At 41.7% G+C, this 14,281-nt stretch overlaps 1 protein-coding gene across 1 annotated transcript in view; it reads left to right on the top strand.

The window, feature by feature from the left end:
- The window catches only part of TMEM245 (transmembrane protein 245), a 135,040-nt gene that overhangs the window by 62,657 nt on the left and 58,102 nt on the right, over positions 1–14,281 (top strand). The window contains exons 8-11 of the mRNA XM_030549399.1: positions 472–576; positions 2,351–2,433; positions 6,858–6,948; positions 7,801–7,899. Coding sequence (XP_030405259.1) covers positions 472–576; positions 2,351–2,433; positions 6,858–6,948; positions 7,801–7,899 — 378 coding nt within the window. The remainder of the gene's footprint in view (positions 1–471; positions 577–2,350; positions 2,434–6,857; positions 6,949–7,800; positions 7,900–14,281) is intronic.

Here is a 14,281-nt window from a genome sequence, read left to right as displayed (position 1 = left end):
CCAAGTTTGCAAATTGTGGTTATATAATCCACTCTGGTAACTTCCCAAATTTTGTGCAGATGATAGTGACCATAGGTTTCTCTGTTGCTTGAAGACAAGAAATTAATCCAGAATGTATATTCAGAATTAAAATGAGTGCTAGCTTCTCTGGGTCTGATAACAAAATTAATGTTAAATTACTGATTGCTTTGCTGAGAGCTTGCTATGTAATTCACAGTAATGTTTAAATTTAATTTGCAAAATCACTTGCATTGTAACATTTTCCTTAGTTGTCATGTTAAACATTGCTTGTTAATTGTTCATATCTAAGCTTGGGTGTAAATAGTACTTGCTTAGGGTCTGATTTTGCAGTCTTTTTGTAAAGAAAACTCCTGTTGAAATCCAGAATTGTTAGACTGGGCCAGTATCACTTGAATAAAAAACTGATTTATTTTTTTTATGTCATGATTTGTTTTTCTCTTTTCTGCACAGATGATCGTGTGGTTGGAGAAAATGCTTGATAAAATAATTAGCATTTTCATAATATTTTTGCTAGTGATAGGAACCCTTCTGCTAGCCCTGCTCCTTACAGCAAAGGTACAGTGCACTAAGAATTATAATCAAAGTTGTTCTTTTAATCCCTTTTTTAAATGAAAATGTTACTCATGTTTGTGCTTCACTATAGAGCAGAAATGCTTTTGAAAAATATTTAGTAATCAAATACTCTTCAATCTATCCTGTTAATACTATGTATAGATGAAGAAAAAATGTGTATATGCGAAGTGTTACCCTAGTAAACTGTGAAGTAGGTGAATTGTGAGACGTATGATGAGTTTACAGTATTAGTACTAGAATTATTTTGCAACCTATTATAGCTGCTTGGTTTCAGTGAGTAAAGGAGAACACCTCAGATTCCTTAGCATCAGTGTTACGCTGGTGTAAATTATTGCAGTAGAATATTAATATTGTGAAACTATATTTACCAGTTTTATCAGAAGAATGATATTCGAATGCACTGATTATCATTTTCAGCATAAATATGTGGAAGTAAGGGAAAAGCATACATTTCTTTATAAGAATGTCTGTCTGCATTTCACACTCATAAATATTTGTGAGGTCTGTAGGTACACATGCCCATATGTAACTCAGTTTTGATCTCATGACACCACATTCTCAAGATCAGATTTTCTCAAACTGATTTTCACTATGCAGCTACTTTTTCTTCCCAATAGAGGTCACTCATTTAATGTGAACTTTTTTTTTAACTCCTGGGGAATTCTGAGCCACTGCACATGTGCCGAATTCATGTGCCCTGCAGAATTTTTTTCTCTGCAGAAAATACTTTCTGCCTGCCAGAGAGGCACTGCAGTTACACCCTTTGCCCACCAGGGGCTGCTGTGATGCCAGAACTGAGGGCAGCTGCTCTCAGTCAGGAATAGCCAGCCACAAAGAGGGGAGAGGGAGGAGAAGAGGCTGAGTTCCTCAGAGTGCCCTGCTCATGGGGCCAGGTGAGGAGGCATGGGATGTGTGGGGGACAGACAGTATGAGGTGCATGAGGCTGCTGCTGTGGGGGGGGTCACAGAGAGGGGTTCAGAAGGGCTATTGAGGGACAGACTGGTGCGAGGGCTGAATGCGGGTGCAGGGCCACATGGAGATGGAGGAGTGAGGGTGCAGGGAGATGAGGGACAGGGGCTGGCTGAGTGGGGGTGCAGGGACCCATGGGGATAGGGGAAGATGTGCCTGACTGAATGAGAGAGTCTAGGGATCAGCCAGGGAAGGCTCCCCAACTCTGTAACAATCCCTCCTCCTTCCCCTCCCCTCGCCCCCCAAACACCGTTTCATACTTCTCCCACCCGCACCCAACAGCCCTCCAGGTTCACTCCCATGATCCTTCACAGCAATTACTTTCCTCTCCCTCAGCTCCTCCATTACTCGACTCCTCCAAGCCTTGGCGCTCCTTTTGAGTGGTGCGATAAATGCATTCTGTATTGTTCAAAGTTCTGTATTCATATGCCTGATAAGGAAACTATTTGTCAAAAAACATTTCCTGAATCTTTTTTGTTGTCTATTGTTAGACATACTTGTTGATAAGTATTTTGAAATTACCAAAATAATTGAAACGTGTGTGATTATATTGTGTTACTTTGACAAATTAAAATTCTGCAAAATTCTGCATATTTTATTTTTTGGTGCAGAATTCCTCCAGAAGTATTTTTTGCTGTTTTGTGTTCATACTAAATACTTACTTGATCATCTTTGCTTATACTCTTGAAAATTATGATTTAAATATCTTGTTCTGTTAATTGAGGGTGGGTGCTAGTTTGTATTACATAACACTTCATATTCTTTCTTTTGTCTGTATTTAACTCAGGTACATCAAGAGAGCGTTCACTTGATTCAAGTCACAAGCAGCTTGATCAATGAGACTGTAGCCAATCACCCAGAGTGGGCAAAGTAAGGATGCTGAAATTAAGAGACTAGAGTAGATAAACAAGTTTCAGGGTGCTCTTATCTATAGTTATTATATTTTAAAAAAAGACTCCTGTGTGGTAAGAAATGAGGGTGACTGTTTCAGGCACGTGCATGAATTCTGCTGCTTCCCTTCCCACAAATCTGGTGCTAAGCTGCCTTCCAGGCCATCCCTTGGAGTAGTGATTTCTCCTGGAGCTGAAAGGGCAGATGGGAGCTGAGCCTAGTGGTTTAATTGTGGATCAGTCATGGCAGAGAGTTGTGTAACTTCCTTCCTGGTAGCTGTTTTGAAGGAGCTTGTCTCCCCAGACTGTAGTGTAGGAGGGCAAAGGGGCAGTAGCCACATAGTCTGGACCAGAAAATTAATTGGAAAGCCCCTTTACCGGATTGAGAGAATGATGGCAGAGCTAGCCCCTTTAAGGATAAAGTGTTGGCTGGGAAACTCTCTTGAGGGAATAGTAAGATTGGGGAAACTCTTGCAGTGGATTAGAAAAGAAAGGAATTGGTCTGGAAAACTCCTTTTTGGGGGGAATTAGAAGTGAGAATAAGTGGAAGGGGAAGGATGTATCTACATGTAAATGAAAAGTATGCAAGTGTGAGAGAGGTAGTGGGAAGATTGGAAGGAATAGTATGTGTGATGAGAACAAATTGGAAGGGAAATGAAAGGAAACTCAGTGGAGAGAGAGAGATAAAAAGGGGTAGTTAAGGGGAAAGGAAGGGAATCAATCAGTGTGTGAAGGGAGTGCTCACAGTGGATTGTGTGAATAGCGGAGGTAGAACAATCTGAGGAGTGGTTTTCAGGTGGTACAGTTAGAGGTATTTTTCACCTTTGCTTTTATGCTGATTTAAACAAGTGAATGTTGGTTACACTCTTTTTAATCTCCAATTTGTGTAGACCAGTGATATTCAAAAAAGTGTCTCTTTAAATGTATCTCATGTGGCTCTTTGCAGCACATGATACTAAAACACTGTAATTTCAATTATTAACCAATCAGGATTCTTTTACTATGTTACTAACCAGTTATAGTTGATAAAATAATACTTAATCATTTTGCTGTGAGAATGTATATAAAACTAAATTTCCCCATCATACTGTTTAAATATGAATAATAGTACTATAGTAAATGAAACTAATATATTCATAATACTCAAAAGAGCCACAGTAATGTTCATTGCTAATTTGGCTCCTGAACCACTGATGTCTAAGTATCACTGGTGCAGACCCTGCTGTCATGCACCAAAGGTTCCCTAGTGTGCTTTAATGTAGTACTATTTAAGTGGTGTTAAAGTGTACCAGCAGGGTCTACATAGGCCAATTAATTTTCAACACATAGCTGTATTTAGAAATCACACCCCTGTATAGCACATTACCCCATTTAGACAAACAAGCCCCTTGTTGGCAGCTATTGTGTGATTGCCCTTGCATTTATAGAGAAGGTAGAAATTAGGGCTTTCATGTGGTTAAAAAAATTAATCGCGATTAATCACGCGATTAAAAAATAATAGAATACCATTTATTTAAATATTTTTGATGTCTACATTTTCAAATATATTTTTAATTACAACACAGAATACAAAGTGTACAGTGCTCACTTTATATTTATTTTTTATTACAAGTGTTTGCACTGTACAAACACAAAAGAAATAGTATTTTTCAGTTCACCTAATACAAGTACTGTAGTGCAATCACTTTATCATGAAAGTTGAACTTAAAATGTAGAATTATGTACAAAAAACCCACATTCAAAAATAAAACAATGTAAAATTTTAGAGCCTGCAAGTCCACTCAGTCCTACTTCTTGTTCCACCAATTGCTCAGACAAGCAAGGTTGTTTACATTTGCAGGAGATAATGCTATCCGCTTTTCGCTTACAGTGTCACCTGAAAATGAGAACAGGTGTTCTCATGGCACTGTTGTAGCCAGTTTCACAAGATATTTACGTGCCAGATGTGCTAAAGATTTGTACGTCCTTTTGTGCTTCAACCACCGTTCCAGAGAACATGCATCCATGCTGATGACAGGTTCTGCTCGATAACGATCCAAAGCAGTGCAGGCCGACACATGTTCATTTTCATCATCTGAGTTAGATGCCACCAGCAGAAGGTTGATTTTCTTTTTTGGTGGTTCAGGTTCTGTAGTTACCACATCGGAGTGTTGCTCTTTTAAGACTTCTGAAAGCATGCTCCACACCTTGTCCCTCTCAGATTTTTGGAAGGTGCTTCACATTCTTAAACCTTGGGTCAAGTGCTGTAGCTATCTGTAGATATCTCACATTGGTACCTTCTTTGTGTTTTGTCAGATCTGCAGAGAACGTGTTCTTAAAAGAACATGTGCTGGGTCATCATCCAAGACTCATATAAGATGAAATATATGGCAGAATGCAGGTAAAACAGAGTACGGGACATACTATTCTCCCCCCAAGGAGTTCAGTAAAAATTTAATTAATGCATTTTTTTTTAACGAGCATCATCAGCATGGAAGCATGTTCTCTGGAATGGTGGCCAAAGCATGAAGGGGCATACGAATGTTTAGCATATCTGGCAAGTAAATACCTTGCAATGCCAGCTACAAAAGTGCCATGTGAACGCCTATTCTCACTTTCTGGTGACATTGTAAATAAGAAGAGGGCAGCATTATCTCCTGCAAATGTAAACAAACTTGTTTCTCTTAGCGATTGGCTGAACAAGAAGTGGGACTGAGTGAACTTGTAGGCTCTAAAGTTTTACATTGTTTTGTTTTTAAGTGCAGTTATGTAACAAAAAAATCTAATATTTGTAAGTTGCACTTTCATGACACAGATTACACTGCAGTACTTGTATGAGGTGAATTGAAAAATATTTTTCTTTTGTTTATCATTTTTACAGTGCAAATATTTGTAATAAAAATTATATACTCTTTATTTTGTATGCTGTATTGAAATTTATATATATGAAAATGTAGGAAAACATCCGAAGTATTTAATAAATTTCATTTGGCATTCTATTTAACAGTGTGATTAAAACTGCGTATTAATTTTCGAGTTAATCGTGTGAGTTAACTGCCATTAATCAACAGCTCTAATAGAAATGTGACAAAAATAAGGCTAATAAAAACTGGCAGTTGTTGTTGTGACCAAATAAATTACTCAAGAAATAAAAATGTTCAAAATATAGTAGAATTGCTAGATATCACAGTTTCAATTGGAGTACTTGTTTATCAGGATTTTTTCTTGAGTAGAAGATCACATTTTACTTGATTTTCAAAGTTTTATACAAATACATTGAAGCCTTGTCAAATTATCCAGCAGGCTGTTACCAAAAGACTTACCCTACTTGCTTTCAGAGCTTGAAGTGTACATACTTTTCAAATTGGGCAAGAGAGAGACAGTTAAAATTTCTTGGAAGCTTCAGATATATAGGATTTTTGAGGGGTCAAACTCTGACTGACAGAAACATCACAGTTAATAGCTCATTGAGATGAATGAAGGCAATTCACACCTCTTTTTAGCCCAAACACTTCTCCTCCCAGCATCTATGGAGAACTGTGTGGTTCTGTTCTGCAAGATTTGTGAAGCTGATGTAGGAGATACATATCCCTGGTACACTGAGGCTTGACTACTGACCACAGGGGGTATGTCTACACTGGAATAAAAGACCCGCTGCATGGCCATGACTGGCCCTGGTCAGCTGACTAGGGCTTGCAGGGCTAAAACTTGTGTGTAGATACTTTGGGCTTTGAAGCCTGGGCTCCAGCCTGACCCTCAATGTCGGCACAGCAATTTGACAGCAGACTGAGGTTAGCTGCGGGTGTTCCATTTCTGTATAGATGCCCATAGAGTGGCTCCATTCCTTCAGAGTGACCTGAGAGTTGGAAAGGGAAGATTCTTCCCCAGTAGTGGAAAAAGTCCCCAGCACGCATCTTGACTGGGAATAGGATCTGAGCATTGAGTGATTTACATTGCTCTGTATTTCTAGGCTGTCTGTAAGTTCAGGAAGACCACACTGTATCAATTTACAGTCCGTTCATATTTGGAAGGTTATCTTTGCAACCATATGAACTTGAAAGATAAGGTTTCCAAATTATATTTCTAACAAAGCAGCAGCTAAGAACCCCACAAGTGGCTAAACAATTGTATTATAGCATACATACAGATGGACAAGATCTCTAAAGGTAAATTTAGTAAGTTTCAGAGTGAAATGTAAATATAGTAATCTGTATCCTACACCAAGTTATGCTTCGTATGTTAAAAAGTCTTCATCCTGTCATTGAAAAAGGAAGTATTCTAGTTAGTTGGTACATATTTAAACTATAGGTGCTGTTAGTTGGTTGGAAACCTTTTGTTACTTTTAGTGTTTCAGGCACTGTAGTGAAATGGTTCAGAAGTATTGGAGATAATTTTATTTATGCTTTCCTTCCTTAAAAATATCAGCTGGCTCCCTGAAGCTCAGGTCATTCAAAAAGCTCTTAATTCGGCTGCTAATAACGTGTATCAGTATGGCCGAGAATGGATTACACACAAGGTAAGAACACCTTATTTGTTTATTAGTTTTAGTGTTTTGCTTTTTGTTCCTTTCCAAAATAAGGGAATGATCTATACACTTTTTCCTTCTTGTAATGTCAAATGATATCTCTTGGGCTGTTTAGTTACCTTTACATGTTTTGCTGAAGATTTATTCGTTCCAATCTGCTGTTTAGCAGAGTAAAGCCTATATTTGGGAATGATTTTAATAGTCTTGCTCCCTGTGGCTGCTGGAAACTGCTTGCTTTTAAGCGCTTGAAAATAGAAGTGTCTATCCATCTCCCTTGTGACTGTCCATGCGAAGACTCTGTAGAAAATGTTATTTGTTTCAGAAACTGCCCTTAGTTAAGCATTTTTCAGATGACAGAATGCATTGTCCTGAAAATGACCATTTTTGGCCAGCCTATGATCTTGTGAACTTCCGGCCTCTAAGGTGCAGAGTACTTTGTAGATTGGGAGTTCAGTGTTCCTTGGGAGGATGGCAGGATCTTGCATTGTCCTCACATAAGCATTTTGACATCTAGCACACACCTCAAATCTCTTTGGGTGTATTTACTGTATGCAAGGATCTGACAGATCTTTGTGCTTAGTGTTTCGTTGGGGAGGAGTCTCGTCTCTGTTTCCATTTAATGTGGCAAAATTGCTTGTTTCAGGTAAGATGCTATGTGCTGTCAGCCACAGTTTCTGAAATGTATAATGTATACCTGTAGACACTGTTGACTTTTTTGATATTTTTTGGACCTGAGCCAAGCTTTCAGTGAAAATCTAATGTAGATGTTCTGCCTTTGAGTTCAGCCATAGCTGCTAGCTTCAAGTTGCTTCACATAATAAACACAATTTCTGTATATTATAGCTCCATAAGATATTAGGAGAGAAAGTGAACAACACTGCTGTGATTGAAAAGCAAGTGCTAGAGCTCTGGGACAGACTTTATCACTCTTGGTTTGTGAAGGTGAGTAACTGATACCTATTATACGTATCACTTTTTATTTTTTACTAATTCCTCTTAAATTTTAAAATCATACTTTCTAAGAGAGAAGTTTTAAAAAGCTTGTAATCTTTAGTGAAAGAAATTAATGAAGTGTCAGTTGAGACTTCAAATGCACAAGTCAGGTCACTCTAGAATTAGGTTTCCAGTTCATCCAGATTTCTGCCCTTTGCATATACGTAATTACATGCATCTTTATACGTGCTATTTAATGTATGCTTAGTATATGTGTGTGTTTTAGTATGTCAAACCTTTGCACTGAATATTTATTCCTTGGAAGTAACATGAAAGCTATTTGTATGTATGTTTGGGCAACTTCAGAATTAAATATTCATTTGAACTTGTGAAAATGCAATTTTAGTTTAGTGTATTTTCACTGTTTCTTAATTCAGATTCAAAGTATGTGTTAGCATTCATATTATGGGAGGCTCTAGAGAGAGAACAAAATTAAGAGCAATTATATTAAGTTAGCGTAATTTTTAAATGTATGTAATTTAAACATACAAAAAATCATAACATCGTCTAATGGATTTTTCTTTACTTTCCTTATTTTTTTAAGTGAAAACAGTATTGATTGTACATGAAATTAAGTTCAGTCTGTGTTCTATGAGACTCCAGTGTGAAGAACCTTTTATTTATAACAAAACACTCTTAAAATGTTTGTAACTTAATAAGAAGCTCTCTGTATTTCTGGTAACAGTATAATTTTAATGTAACTATCAAAAGGAAAAAGAAAATCAAGGCTACTTTTCTTGACAAGGTGATGTAGTGAGAGGTAATATGACTGTGTAAGTAGGGTACCAGCAAGTAAGATACTCTAAACATGAGAGAGGGGAGACTTCAGTAAAATGAGAAGGCTTGTCAAAAATGTCCTAAAATCAAAAGTAAAGGAAGTGAAGTCCTTAGAGGTGGAGACAGTATGGATGCTTGTGACTGTGGTTGCTGGAAGGGCTATTCTGAGAATGCTCAATTGGGGAAATTTGCAAAGAACAGGGCAGACAATCCCCCAAAGCTGGTGGTTTATTCTATAATTAGATACCCCTGGGGGAATTCTGCATCACTGAACGTACGCAGAATTCATGTACCCTGCAGATTTCTTTGCTTCCCTGCCAAAAAATGACTTTCTGACAGGGAAGCAAAGGGAAGCTGCAAAAGCAGTCACGCACCACTCCCTAGCAGCTCAGGTACATCATTTGAGGCACCCAGAGCAGCCAGTGGAGAGGTAAATCACCATAGGGCTGGGAACACCCTAGCCAGTGGTTCCTACCCTGTGCCAGGATCAGCTGCTAGTCCCGGCTGGGCTGGAGGCAGGAGAGGATGAGACTTCCTCTTCCCCTGCTAGGAGTGGCTGGGGCTATGTCAGACCCTCCCCCAGCTGCAGGAAACTCAGCATCATCCCCTGCTTCCTGCCCCCATAATTCCTCAGCTGTGTGGGGAGGTGTCACTGTATGGGAAACTGTTCCCCCATCCACCCAACCACTGTGCATCTGGACCTCCCTGCCAAGCCTCACACGGTACATCCAGAGCCCCCCCAGCGCTTCATACCCTAACTCCACCCCACTGAACCTCAACCCCTGCATCTGGAGCCCCCCTGCACCCAGATCCCATGCCTCTGGACCCCCACACCCAGAACATCCCCCCACTGAACTCCCTGCATTCAAACCCCACTCTGATGCCCCACCTCCTGCACCACCTTGAGCCTCCACATCCAGACCCCCATGCCACTGACCCCCTACGTAGCTGCATGCAGACCCTCATTCCCCCAGCATCCAGACTCCCCTACTGAGTCCCAACCACCTTCACGTGGAGCACCTGCAGAGTCCCATTGCCCCTGCACTTGGACCCCCCCACAACGAGCCTCTGTGCATCCAGATCCCCCCACTGAGCTGCCTGCACCCAGATTATCCCACATAGAATCCTCCCACCCCACACTTAAATACCCCCTCACTGAGACCCTCCACACTTGGGTCTTGCCTGGTTGAGCCTACTTGCCCCACACCTGATAAACCTGGTGCAGAGGGACAGGGCCCCAGGGTGTTTCTGGGGCAGGTCCAGGCCTTGTGCTGTGTCAGGGTCGGGTGCAGCCTGACCGCTGTGTCTGCATCCCGGGGGTGGGGGGTTGTAGGGTGATCTCCCACCTTCCTGCAGCCAGTGGCCTGTGCTCCTCACTGCCATGCTGTAACCTCTGCATTTATTTATTGACAAACAAAAGTTGCAGGATTTTTTTTATTTTATTTTATATTTTGGTAGACTCCCATCCAGACAGCCAAGCCTAAGAACCTTATTCATGATGTATAAAGTTCTACCAATCCCAGGAGATCAGACACATTACCCACCACGTCAGTGAATATTTCAGATCTTACCCAACTACACACTTACAGCCAATTCTTATTAACTAAATCTAAGCTTTATTAATAAAAAAGAAAAGAAAGATGCTATGGTTAAAGATAATTATACATACAGATATGAATTAAGTTCTTAGGTCAGTTTCATGGCAGAGTTGGTGAGGCTGCTGATTTGTAAAATACTTTTGGAATGAATTTAAAAGGTTATAGTCTAGGGGTGGGCCAAGATTTTGGCCTGAGGGTCACATCTGGGTATGGCGGCCATGAATGCTCACAATGTTGGGGGGTTGGAGTGCGGGAGAGAGTGAGGGCTCTGGGATGGGGCCATAAATGAGGAGTTCAGGGTATGGGAGGGGGCCCTGGGCTGGGGCAGGGGGGGTTGGGATATTGGAGGAGGTGAGGGTTTGGACTGGAGGTGTGGGCTCTGGGGTGGGGCAAGGGATGAGATGTTTGGGGTGCAGGAGGGGGTCTGCAGAGGGGGTCAGAGTATGGGAGGGGGCTCTGGCCTGAGGCAGAGGGTTGGAGTGTGCGAGGGGTTATAGGCTCTGGGCTGGGGCTACAGGTTCCAGGATGTGGCCACAAATGGGAGTTCAGGTTGTGGGAGGGGGTTCCAAGCTGGACAGGGGGTTGAGGTGTGGGGGGTGGGGGGCTGAGGGGTTAGGGTGCGCAGGACGGGACTCTAGGCTGGGGCAGGGAGTTGGGGTGTGGGGGGGGCTGAGGAGTTTCATAGAATATCAGGATGGAAGGGACCTCAGGCGGTCATCTAGTCCAACCCTCTGCTCAAAGCAGGACAAATCCCCAGACAATTTTTTTTCTTTTTTTTCTTTACCCCAGTTACCTAAATGGCCCCCTCAAGGATTGAACTCACAACCCTGGGTTTAGCAGGCCAATGTTCAAACTACTGAGCTATCCCATCCCCCTGGGTTTGGGGTGCAGGAGGGTGCTCTGGGCTGGGACTGAGGGATTCGGAGGGTAGGAGGGGGATCAGGGCTGGGGCAGGGAGTTAGGGCACGGGAGGAGGTCAGGGATGCAGGCTCCGGGCGGCGTCTACCTCAAGCGGCTCTTAGAAGCAGGGGCATGTTCCTCCTCCGGCTCCTACGTGAAAGTGCAGTGCCAGCCAGATGCTCTGCATGCTGCCCCATCCACAGGTGCCACCCCTGCAGCTCTCATTGACCATGGTTCCCAGCCAATAGGAGCTGCAGAGCCATTGCTTGGGGCAGGGGCAACATACAGCGCCCTCTGGCCACCCCTACAGGTTGGAGCCATAGGGGAAGACTTGCCACTGCTTCCAGGAGCTGCGCAGACCCACTGCACATGCGGAGCGAGGCAAGCTGCTAACCCCGCTCCCCAGCAGGAGCTCAAGGGCCAGATTAAAAGGTCTGATGGGTCTGATGTGGCTCGTGGGCCATAGTTTGCCCACCCCTGTTATAGTCCAATAGGCAGTCTGTGCAGTGTTTGTTCAGACTCTTCTATGAGAAATTGCAAAGTTAATTCAGAATAGACCTGGAGACCTCAGTCTTACAGGCTTAGACTTTCCCTGTCAAAGTTTAAGCAGATCTGAGATAGCAAGGATCAGGTCCGAAACTTTATTTAAACTATAGCTTAAGTTCAGTGGATAAGCCTCTTTGTAGCAAATGATCACCACAGGCATTTCTTGGATGAAGAATAGGTAACACGCCCAACTGAGTTACATTAATGATGTCTCAGCCACTCATGAGCCAACAATAAAGAGGCTTCAGCGAGTTCCACCCAACTCCAGCCCTATACTCCAGAACTGTATCATCTTACATTGCTCAAGGCTCCCTTGGGCAGTGCAAGTTCATTAAGTAGTTTGCTACTCCCTCAGTGTGGAGTGGACACACTTAGCCTTTGTAAACCAAGATGAGATTTCTCAAGCACTTCAACCCAAACACAGTGGTTTAGGTAAAATATAAAACAGATTAACTAGAGAAATTTTAAGTGATAAGTGGTAGGCATAAAGATCACAGAAAGTTACCTTATGAAAATAAAAAGTAAACATACATTCTAAATCCTAAACTTTTAGTCTAAGCAAGAGTTGAATCAAACAGTGTTTCTCACTCTTACAGATGGTACTAGCAGGTTACAGTTCCTTAACACACAGGCTGGCACTTAATTCCAGCCTGAGACCAAACTTCTCCAGTTCAAAGTCTTTATCTTTCACACGTGTTTCCAGATGTTGAGATGAGGGGGAAGAGAAGCTAAATGATGATACCAATGTCTCTCTTTTTAATACCTTCTTCCAGCTGCTAGAAAGATCCTTGCTGTGACATGGGTGGAGGGGGTGTCAGGCAGACCGCATTGGTTGAGCAGTCTCTATTGTGTACATTGTCTCCTCCGCCTCTGTGATAGTGGGTTGTGTGTTTGAGCCATTAATGACTGGCTATTGATGGCTACTCCTTTGTTGTAACTGAAAGGCTGGTTGTGGATGTTCCCAACCTCACAACTTATTTCACTAACATATATACACCTCATAATTTACATACAATCCAACAGGATATTGATCAACAAATCAAGACTTACAAAATGATACCTCACAAGACGTACTTTGTACAAAACATATCAATTATGTGACAGTGGTGAATATGGGGGTTGCAGGGTGCTACTTTGAGGTCCAGTGTCACAGTAGGTAAACACAAACAAATCTAATTAGTATCTATTCTTAATTATCTAACAATACAGGCCTTCATGGCCAGAATTCTAGTACTTAACATGGCTTTGATAATTATCTACAAGGAATGGCCCTGTTTACCATTTCAATACTCTTCTGATACACCTCTACCTCGATATAACACTGTCCTCGGGAGCCAAAATATCTTACCATGTTATGGGTGAAACCGCGCTATATCGAACTTGCTTTGATCCACTAGAGTGCACAGCGCCTCCCCCCCCCCCCCCGGAGCACTGCTTTACCGCGTTATATCCGAATTCGTGTTATATCGGGTCGCGTTATATTGATGTAGAGGTGTATGTTCTTACAGGTTGCTTTCAGGTCAACCAGCCTGCTGGTTGCTTAACCCTCATTGGCTCGGCATCATAATGCTACTTAAAAAAAAAAAATCATTGAGTGACTTTCAGAAGATATGCATACTGCTTACTTAGAAAGGGAACCAGGAAGGCAAGAAATAAACCTATATGGGTAATAGCAATATTCAAGAGATGATTTGAGCCAAACAGTAATCCAGTGAAGCCAATACACAGGAACATAAATTACAGCAAGTAATATGTGAGAGGGCAGTAAGGGCCAAAGTGGATTTTGAATAACCAAGAGCTAAAGGAGTAAAAATTAAACAAGATATTCTTTAATCAGATCAGAAATAGAAAACCTGTGGGAGAATCAGTGGGTTGACTGGATCACCAGAGGCTAAAGGGAGCAGTTAGTTTTTAAACAATGTCCTTCTACTCCTAAGTGATTTCTTTGCATCACTCTTCAATACAGGGGATGTTAGGGATACCTATTCTGTATCTGCTCATCTGGTAAAAAAGATAAAGTATTAGTAACTGAAGTGCCATAAGAAAAGATACAGGAACAAATTCATGATTCAAAAGGGAGTAAGTCACCAGGCCCGCATGGTGTACATTCAACTATTCTGAAGGAGCTTAAGTATAAAATGGTATACAAAAATATGCAATCTTCCATTACAAACAGCTAGTGCTCCAGAGGATTGGAGGGTAACAAATGTATATATATTTCTAAAGAGACTCTAGGGATGATCGAGATTGTTAAAGAACAGTAAGGCTTGCATTTATGCCTAGCAGATTGGTTGGAATGAATTACAGAGTACTAATACCTGGGATCACAATATTACTTGGGGGCTACCCATTTTGTAATGTATGTTGACTGAGCTTATTGCTTGCAGCAGGGCTCCTTGCATTTTTCTGTTGCACCCCACAAGCTTTCTGTGTGCCATCCTCCTGCTTCAGGGACTCCTTGCCAGTGCCCCTAATCTCCCCGTCAGGTTTCTGTGGCCCTCTGTTCTTCC

Source organism: Gopherus evgoodei, chromosome 2, assembly GCF_007399415.2.
Source record: "Gopherus evgoodei ecotype Sinaloan lineage chromosome 2, rGopEvg1_v1.p, whole genome shotgun sequence".
Lineage (NCBI taxonomy): Eukaryota > Metazoa > Chordata > Testudines > Testudinidae > Gopherus > Gopherus evgoodei.
This window is presented reverse-complemented; position numbering and strand designations above follow the sequence as displayed.